The following is a 10,668-nucleotide window of genomic DNA, read 5'->3' on the forward strand; positions in this document are numbered from 1 at the left end:
TAACAGGAAAAAACAAAAGTTGAATTCAACCAATTTCGAATACTAACTGAGGACTGGTTTCAAAAAGGAAGATGGTGACACCGGGTTTCCGTGAGAACAATACCGTGACAAACTAGACTGGGAAAAGCTTGTCAAGTGTGCATGTTTTCAGGCAGGGAACTGAGCGGCACACAGAACGCATTGGTGTGTGGCCCCAGTGACTGCGTGTCACAGTCTGAGCTGTAGTCTAGAGAAATGCATTAGATTAACTACAGTCACTGACAAATGAACAATAACACGACCAAAGCGGAGAAATCATTGCAAACTGACCATTTAGGGACATTTAGGGATTTCGTTTGTCCCGTGGTGAACGTTGTGCGTCACTGTGTGGGCACACCGTGAGCTTTCACCCGGACCGCGGGAAGTGTGGCGGCCGAAACGTAAAAGCGAATAACCACAGCGCCACACCAAAACCCTTATCGGCACAAAATCCTTAGCAACACCACCGTGGTCCGTGGTTTGTTAAGAATAAGAATCACTACATAGTTCAAACTCTCAGCAAATGACATGAGTCGTGTGATTTACCTGCTTCTCTTCTTAGTGCCCACGTGTCACAGGTCTGAGAGATTTTGATTGTGTTCACTTCAATAGTAACAGCAGCTACAATCAGCAGTAATATAGCAGATACTGCCTATTGCTCTGGACAGAGGCGGATGTTAAAAAGGTTGTGTTTCTTGGTCACCGACACTGACTTAATCTTCATATTACAGTTGAATTCACTGGAATGAACGAACGAATGAATGAATGAATGAATGAATGATTGAATGAATGAATACACACATACATATATGCATACATACGTCCGTACATACAGGAACAAAATCTTAAGGACATTCCCGTCTAATAGGCCTGCGACGCAATTCTTCCCATACTCCTTCTGAGACATAGATTCGCATGACAACGTTTTCTCACGTTCACGTTTGGCTACACCTCATTGTCTAAGGAGTCCTTTCTTTTTTCCCCCAAGACATCAAACCGAAATGTTCAATGCCTCTAGATGTCGGGCTGTTGCCCAAGTTGTCCGGCCTGTCGCTTGGCGACCCCTCCTATCCAACGATCCATGGTTCACTAATGTTGCCTCCAACGTGGGGCTCTGCACACAGAAACGCATCGTTTGTCGCGCGCTTCATTTGATCTGTGTGTGTGTAGTTTGGTCTTGCTCGTATCAAGATGTGGGTTCAGGGACTGATCAAAATGGCTCATTGTTTGTAATGAATTGTTATACTATCGAATAGGCGTGTTGTCGCAATGCTCCTATACGTACGTTTGATCTGAGATGCTTTCTTGGGTAGGCTATATAAAAGAGAAAGGAACATGAATGTTTTTAGTTTCGCAAATAATTTGTTTTACTCTGCACTTCTTTTAATCTATTATCTAAATTACTCTCGAAATGTTTTGGTATAAAAAGAATCAAACCTTGCGGAACCTTGTAAAGAACGTACCATAAAATAATCATATGTTTTAGGCCAGGGTTTGCATGGCATATACGTCCGTTAGGTGTGCGTTTAATAACGTATGGCCTTGAACAGTATCTGTCAGATGTGCGTGTTCGCTCTACAGGTTATATCAGCAGATATTCCCCCATCTATCTCAGATATAATAAGAACGGTTCTGCGCGGACGCTCTCCAGGGTGCTGCAATCGGACTTTACAATTCAATTCATCACGAAGGAGAATATAAATAAACGTTAGATGCAGTAAACACAATAAAATCATAAACTTTAATGTTTCATGAACCAACACTTTGTATGTGAAATATTTGTGCTAAACTGGGCGATTGTAATGGGAATTATTTTATGTTTACATGACCTATGGAATGGGATCGCAGCTTTCTTCGGTAGCCGCGGTATAATACAAAACACGTAAGCAATACAACGACAATGAATCGAAATATGAATACACCGCGTTATATACCGCAAACCTATCCGAACATAGCCTTTCTTTAGAGCCACTGCGGTTGTGATTACTATTTCATCTTTGAGGTTTGTTGAGAAAGTAACCTGACGTTACTCTGTGTTTTACTCGCCTTTCTTCGGCACGATTACACCCATAGCAATCAGCAAGCCTCTGTTATATTGCCCTTTTTAGACTGTACCATTGATCTTTGAGAAAGAGATTACTATCAAACATAGTCGCCGGGGCCCACCCCGTAGCCCCCTTGATCTTTTGCAAAGACAGCTGGTGCGTATTGCCCCTCTCCTCTGCTCGCGCTGTTTGGAATCCATAGAGATGCTACTTCGGATTTGACTTCAGCTGTGGTATTTTATAACGTCGCTATTGTCAATACTTTTCAGAATCTGATGAACACTGCTTCCCTCTATAGGTCACTACTGAAAATTACAGCAATGCCAAATACGCGTCAGTGAAGTTCCCTTCAGCCATATATATATATATATATATATATATATATATATATATATATATATATATATATATATATATATATATATATATATATATATATATATATGTTTATATAGGCCTATATAAAATTGACATATTGACATAATCCATAATCGCCCCCTGTTACCCTGTTAGACTAATTGTGGCGGGTTATTTTAAAGAAATTCCAAGTTACAGCTCTTCAATGAAGAGTCGATTAACAGTTTATGAGGTAAACTTAACAAATACAACATTTTTCATTCATCATACAACATCAATTTTAAGCTAATTGTTATGATTCGATCTTAATTTGAATTATTAAGGAAACAGAGGATTTAAGTTTGCCCAAGCGCAACCCACCTGTTGTGGTTCTTATCCGACTTTCAGTCTCCCTTATAACCGTCGATTCTATCATATTTCCCAATAACCCCAATAGTCCCAATAATATGATAATATGATATTTCCCAATAATCCCAATAGTCCCAATAATATGATAATATGATATATGCAGAGGAGCGTATTGTTCAACAATTAAATGATCGTTTTTCTGGTGGATGTATCATTCATCACATTGCATACCGCGGACCCGCACTGATGAAATAAAGTACTGAGATGTAACGAGTGAGAGAGAGAGCGAGAGAGTGAGAGTGAGAGAGAGAAAGAGAGAGAGAGAGAGAGAGAGAGAGAGAGAGAGAGAGAGAGAGAGAGAGAGAGAGACAGAGAGAGAGAGAGAGAGCGCATATGTAGAAACTCTAAGGAAGGTGTAATGATCTCTGCAGTGCAGGGGTCAGCTACGCATGGGGGTCCCACGCAGATGGCCAGTAGGAGGCCTGTCTGCACCAACAATACCCCCAGACCTCACTGGGTCAGTACCAAAGAAATTCCTGACGATACCAATTAGATAGGCACGAGGACCGGGGCCCTTTGAGACCCTCAGTCCAGGGAAGAATACGACTGAATAGTAGTGATTTTAATTGGAACTGTTTGCACTATCCTGAACCTTGTGATTTAGGTCAGTTAAAGAAAAACCGAGTTGAGCGATTGACGGAACTGAATTAACAAGTTTTTTTTTTTTGCGAGATATTCGCAGTTCCGTGGCGTAAACAAAAATTAAATCAACGACCATTTTGTCATCCTGACTATTTCAGGACCTATTTCAGTAATTAGAAGCATTTTATGTTTTTAAATTAAGCTTAAAGGCGCCGAAAATAATCTCTGAACCTGCAGAAAGACACGACTCCGTCGGAGCCTTTTTTGCCGACCGCGTTAATGAGCGTCTCTGCCCGTCTCTTCACCTCATTATTGAGCACAGGTCATCAGAAGTCGCTCGGCTGCGACGCTGAACATTAACCCCTGGGCTTCTGTTGACTTGTTCAAAGCCACTGAACTAATGCGGGCGTCGTGTGCCTAAAAAGGTATTAAGAACAAGGATCAAACAGCAGGACTAACTTTGTGACTATACAGTCCCACGCACAGGATTACAATAAGTGAACTAATTCATCCTTGTTAAACTTGCTTAAACTTTGCAACACACATCATAGAATTTCACGCAAATGTCAAAATAATAAAGTGTTAAAGAAAACAGATCTTTAAAATATTTTCTTGTTATATGGGTCTCCCGGTAGCGCAAATGTCCTCTTGAAGGGCATGAGTCTGAACGCTGTGTTTAAAAAACCTAATAATTCTTATTTCATGACGGAGAGAAATTAACCTTAGCAAAAACAAAAAGCAGCCACGGCGTTGATAATTTAAAGTTATGTTTGGAAAGATTTGATCACATAAGGGGGTATTTAGGGTGCAGAAAGTAAGGATCACAATGCCCGCAAAGGTGTTTTTTTTCTTCTATTTATCTGAAGCTCCGCATACCGTTTAAGTAATATTAGAGTTTGGCATTCATAGCTAACTATAGCAAAGTATAGCATTTTCTATGACGGGGTTTTTCCTTTGACGGGGTATTGCCTTGTTTTCGCATCTCGGGCTATAGTCGTTTTGAAAAAGGCGAAGGAATGTCTCGGGCGTCAGTGCTGCCAAGGTGCCCCCTGAGATATGCCATTGTCACCGGCAGGAAGCTTTGAAAGTTACAAAAGTATAGAGTAACATTTCTTTTTTCTCCTTTAGATGTCTGAAGCATTAACCGCCGTTCTTGCTTCAGCGCTCACAATCGCGTAGTCCTGTGAGGATTTGAAGTTTCTAAAACGGAAAATGATTTCTTTTCGGATCTTTGATAAAATGTCAATTTTTCGTGGAGAAACGCATCTCTGCGCCTGTGTAATCTAACGTACGAGCAGACTAAACAGAAAATGACTCGCATCCTGCAATATTACTTCATTTATTACCATCGTTATATTTAGAGGTCAATGCCACAAAGGATTTCTATACAAAAAAAAAATGTATAGAACTGAAATCAATTCTTGTGGCTATTTGGGTTGTATAAATATGAATACCTAAATGGTTTCACTTTCCTCAACAAAGATACAGGTAAAACTGTTGCTATTAGGCTAAAACTATGCTATATTGCCCCTGTGACTATAAACCTTAGTTGCCATTTTGAAATAACACTTACAGTCAAATATGAATATCACGTATATGTTTTTTTAGATCCATTAATGACATTTTATAATATCCATCTGTGTGACAACATGAATCATTCTTCAGTGCAAACCTCTCAACGTTCAGAGGTTGTTCTGTTATGGTAATATCCTGATATATCTAAACAGCTGCCAGATTATCTTGATATTTTTATTCTTGAAATATTGGGAGTATTTTGTGTTGGTATGTGAAATCCTTTCAGTGAAGGGTCTCAAAAATTAATTTAACTCTAAATGCAACACTCAAGATGTAGATGTATATTTCCGTATAATTTATTGGTGACATTTCTCCATGTTTAGCCTTCAGCGGATAACACAACTTTAGCATTACTGTCACTTTTTACAGTGTTCATTACATACGAAACAGTACCTTTTACAACTAACTTGACTGTCTATTTACTTCTAGACAACTGAAAAATAATTTTGGATCTCAACCAAGAGAGTCCATTTAAACTCTTCACATCGCAAATGATGCGGTTTTATTCTAATAGTTCACAAAGTAATATTTGTGAACAAAGTAATATTAATATTCTTTGACACCTGAAACTGTTTTAACTGTCATCAATAACTTAGCAAGTGAAAAAAATAAATATGCATAACATTAGTAATATACAAAGTACTTCTCAATGCAGACAGTAGACTACCACATGTATGTTTTTTAATCTGTTTTATGTGTATTGTTGTCTCCTACTTTATATGTTAATTTGAAAAAGTGCTTTTCTGGACACCATTATCTATAAAGTCCAACAACATAACACATCTCCGGCATTGTCAAGCACTTCCAAACCTTCAAAATGTCTAATTTCATTAAAAAAAAATGCTTAAGGATGAAAAAATGTTCAGAACGACTGTATACAACTATATTACAATAATTACACTTTTTGCAGATGTCTGGAAACATCCAGCAGTATTACATTTTGGTCACATAAATGTATTTGGACTGTCAAAAAAAGCTGTTTTATCACAAAGAAAAGAAAAATAAAGCAGGAAGTCCTTCTCTCAGTATAAAGAAAAGACCTTTGCTTTATCTAAAACAGTAGCACAACAATGATAAAGGTCCTCCTTAAAAATCGTCTGTCCCCAAGGTAGGTTTTCCTCGTTTTACTTGTTTGGCATGTTTGACAGACAAAGTTTCTCTCGGGAGCTCGGGCTCCTCTCTGTGTGTGTGTGCCCTTCTGCTGGGGCTCTTGGCTCCCCGGTGCCGTCTCCTCCTCCTCTCGGGCCGGCCGGCGCGGGCCTGGTGGGAGCCCGCCTGATGTTGCTTGCTCTCCAGGAGACGCACCATCTCGTGGTCCTTGTTGCCCAAGACACGGGGCAGGAAGAGGGAAGCTTTGTCAGTGCTCCTTGTCTTGAAGCCCCTCCTGGGCCGGCCCTTGCCGTTGATGGAGACGTACCACTGCTTCCTGGCAAGGGCTCTGCGTTTACCGCTGCTGCCACCTCCACTAAGCCCTAGAGAGGGTGGCTGTGTGGTGGAATGGTGTCTGGACGCGTACGTGTTGTACCCTAGCTCATGGATCCGCTCCAGAAACTCACACTCTTTGTTAAAGACTTCCTGAAAGGCAAAGAACTGAATGTCAGTATTGACTTATCATAGTTTGTTTTGTTAGTATTTTCCAGATTACTCAGTCATTTTACTTTCTGTGTCACAAGTGATCATAATCTGTGATGATACACCTTTTAAAATAGCATTTACAGGCAAATGTTTGTCTGATTCTATGATTTCTGTAGAAATTGATACATTATATGCAGAAACAGCTACAAAATCACAAACAAAACATCCTCGAGTCACGTGCACAATAACCTCTAACCAGTTTAATTCTCTGCGCATTAGTAATTATTCTCAATTTAAGATCAAAACTTTGAAAATGTGTCTCATTCTCACTAATCCAATATTATGTGGCCATACTAGTTACGCATGAAAACACCACCATGTGGCCATGGAATCAAATTGCTCTTCTTGTTATCTGAGCCAGTTACTTGCTCCATATCTACAGATTGGTTTCCAGTGTGACGTAACCCTTACCGAGGCATATAGCCGACCTTTCTCATTCATTGCTAAGTATCTCCCAGAGAACAGGCCCTTGATGGCTACCACTCCAACATCAACTGCAGTGATCTCCAGTATACCTAGAAGAACAGATCAATGTGTCATTTAGCATACTATGAAAGTCATTCGTAAAACGTCAAAATCGAACTATCATGGCACGCGTAGAATAAAGAAGGTCCTTAGCTTCGTATTATTGCATATTGCTAATGAAAGCCTATTTAATTTCATAAATGTGTAAAGATGAGTGGATACGAGTGCAAAAGAGATATCTGATGAGATATCTTTTTATGTGGGTAAACCCTGGGGCATATCTCGGTCTTGCTCTTTCGTTAAAGGCCTACAGAACTAGTGCTGTAAATTACTCGTTCTATTATCACCAGGAAAAGTGCCTTGTCGTCTTACACAAAGACCGAGTCGCGATTTACTGAGAGATTGACAGAGTTGGATAAAAGCTTGACTAAGGTCAAACAGATTTGCCTCTAAAGACCTGGCGAATGACTTTGACGTTTAAGGTTCCCTATACCCTCGAACATTATGCGCTATTGTTTACTCTCCTTTCCAAAATAAATAAAAGAAAAAAATAATAAATAATATATCACTTTAAGTGCGGTTTTACCGTGTTTATTTTTATATGCAAGTTATACCTCTCTGCACTGATTGAGTTACGACCTACAGAACAACTCCTGACAAGCCAATCCTGTTGCAAACACACTGACAGATTAGATACACAAACACTAAACGCGCCTTTAAGTGGATGTTTATTCTTGTCTTTTGCAGTGATTAATGGTCCTCTTCATTCTAGTCTCTCGAATAATCATCCTTTTATTGGATAAATACATCCGTTCTCTGTCATTATGTTAAAGTGTCTGTTAAATCCTATTTTCATATGGAAATGCGCATCCTCTCGGGGGTTGGATTTGGCTAATTGGAAACCTATGCTTGACAAATGACTGCAGAATTGAGATAAAAACCGATCGGCTAAAAACAACGACCACAAGCCCCCGAGTGTCACTAGCTTGATATGTCAGACATAATATAGGCTAAGTAAAACAAGTGATTACGAGCAAGACCCCCCCCCCCCCTCAAAAAAAATAATAATACAAAAAACAAAACACGTTGAAAACATACTTTGTTAAAATGTCTATATCATTTAACTAAATTGTCAGTGAAATCAGGTTCCCTTCACTGTTTTGTACACCTCCCCAAAGTCACTGTTCAGAACGTTTGCTGTTACGTTTGGTTTTTCTTAGTCTATATATGACATTTTATTGACACAGTGGCGACGCTATTTCTTTGGTTTCTTATTTGACTTTTGAAGGTAACTGAATATATTTTCTGAAATTTACTTCTGAAGCTGTATGTGTTCTAGTTTTACAACAGATTTTCCCATTATTTACTAATTATTGGAAAACACTACCAATAAAGTTTTTGCAGTTTCATTCCGCATAAGCGATGTAAACAAATGCTTAAAAGTACAACGCTATTCCCGCTTTTCAGTTCGAGGAACATTAACTGGGTTCAAGTATACTTACTGAAAGGGTTGTCCTCTTCAAGAGATCCGTCTATTTTCCCATTTGGGTGAATTTGCAAATGGTATTTTGTGGCGCAGTAAAGTTTTCTGCGTCGCGGAGCTCCTCCGAGGTGTTCGTAAACCCCACCGCGTCCCCCGGCATCCCGCCGCTGCCTCGGGTCACACGCCCGGCCCCCGGCACAAGGCGCCCGCGGGCTCCCGGCCACCCTCACCGCCAGAGACTCCTGCACACTTGTATACAAGAAACTCAGCAACAACAAGAGCTGAATTATAACCATTGTGGCATGGCCGGATATCGGAAAAATCTCGCAGGAATACAAAGAGCTGGCACTCGGGGTCCCATCAAAGAAGTAACGTTTGTCTGTGCCGCAAAGTCAAAACGAAGCGATCCAGTCCACGGAACATATGAAAGTTTATGTATCCCAGTGTCCTGTCTTTAATCTGCGGTATTCTGGTTTCGGAGTAGCCCTGGTCATTTATTAGAGCCGGCGTGGTGACAACAGCGTGGGCTCCTCTCGGTGGTGGTCATGGGCTCCACTCTCCTCTCCAAAGCACACTGTATCTGCCCGAGGTGGAGGAAAAAGCCCCTCGATTTCACATGGAGGCTATCGTGAGATTTCGCTGATCGACAGTGTGCACAGAAATAAAGAACCTTCCTGTAACAATAGCCCGAGGCCCGACCAATTGATACAAAGGAAAAGGGGGAGGCAAAGGTATCAGTCTTGTGTGAACCAAGAGGTTGCAGCGTGGATAAAATTACACAGCATTACACACGACGGCTTACTGCGGAAAACCGCATCACAAAGAAGCGAGCCATCCGAGGGCAGAGTTTTCTTCTTTTGAAAGATCCAAAAGGCCAATTATACATCCGAAAATTATACACTGTGGTCTGGAGGCATGAGCATTGCCCTGTGGCTCGCGACTATCAAATTAATTTTCGCTGCTCGCGACTAGATCGAACAGTGACGTTAACGTGTGTGTGTGTACGCACGTGGCTTTCCAGGGTGCATATTCGAAACAGATGCGTGTAAAATGTGCAGCATCGCCGACTGAGATATCTTTGCTGAACGCATGACTTAACAACTCCCTGAACACTATTCAATAACTCGCGGAGCATTGATTCAACAACTCACTGAACTCTTCTGAACGTTTTGCTGTGCGTCTGACTAGATTGTATTTCTGCAGTTTCTGACTAAAGTTACACTTTCGTCAACGTTTGTATCTCGAAACATTTAAACGACTGCGTACAGTAAAGTACATTTACGTCATTAAAGCATTTTAACCATCTCTGTTCTGTTGCGATTTTTCTAGCTGGTATTTTGAAATAACTATGCGTAAAGGCATCCTTTTATTTACTCAGCTCCCTCCCACTCAAAATAACGGTTCTCGGTCAGTCACTCAAGTCTTAGTAATTTGTCTTGACACAACTTCCGTTTTTACCATCTCGTTTTACAAAGAAATTCTAAAGAAATTTTGCATTCCGCTGCTAAGTATCTGTCGGATGTTCATGCTCGTTAAAGGCCTTGTTGGGGAGGGCATATAGGATGCTTTTACTGGCTAAAAGATAACTGAAGGGAATCGACCGATTAAGACCTGTTTTGTCCTTCCTGACAGTCCAAAGAGGATCAGAGAAAAGTGCTGCATATCCTCGCCATCTGAGGAAAAGAAATCCGGCAGTGTGTTCCAAAACTGAAGTCTAGTCCATCGACTGTGCCGAACTAATTCCCATACACTGTCCAGAGCGCACCTCCGGCGTCGCTACAACACGAAGCTAAAGGTCTTGATCGTGCCGTTAATTAAAGCCGCATTATGACATTTACGTTGATATGTCTACACTATATTCAAGCTATTCTAAATACGTCTGAAACGTCTCCAGCAACTAATACCAAAGCTTCTGTTGTGCACGAGCAGTGGGTGGAAGAGTAGCGCGCAAATGACTTCTGCCTAAATTGCTTCCATCTTGGTCGCATTATGGTTACCATTCTCATAATTAGCACCATCATCTACAAATCTCCTTGCCCTTTGGCGTAACACCAGCGCATGCTATCAAGAGCTTTTAAAACCTCGAGGGAATGCGCGCTT

At 40.7% G+C, this 10,668-nt stretch overlaps 1 protein-coding gene across 1 annotated transcript; it reads right to left on the reverse strand.

Moving 5' to 3' along the window:
- Window positions 1-5,341: 5,341 nt before the first annotated feature.
- On the reverse strand, window positions 5,342-10,357 carry fgf3 (fibroblast growth factor 3). Its single transcript, XM_077024161.1, has 3 exons — window positions 8,588-10,357; window positions 7,032-7,135; window positions 5,342-6,560 (listed from the first exon to the last, which is right to left on the reverse strand). The coding sequence occupies exons 1-3, from the start codon at window positions 8,862-8,864 to the stop codon at window positions 6,072-6,074; spliced, it is 870 nt and encodes a 289-aa protein (XP_076880276.1). The 5' UTR covers window positions 8,865-10,357; the 3' UTR covers window positions 5,342-6,071.
- Between the last annotated feature and the right edge of the window lie 311 nt (window positions 10,358-10,668).

This window comes from Brachyhypopomus gauderio, chromosome 12 (genome assembly GCF_052324685.1).
Source record: "Brachyhypopomus gauderio isolate BG-103 chromosome 12, BGAUD_0.2, whole genome shotgun sequence".
Classification (NCBI taxonomy): Eukaryota; Metazoa; Chordata; class Actinopteri; order Gymnotiformes; family Hypopomidae; genus Brachyhypopomus; species Brachyhypopomus gauderio.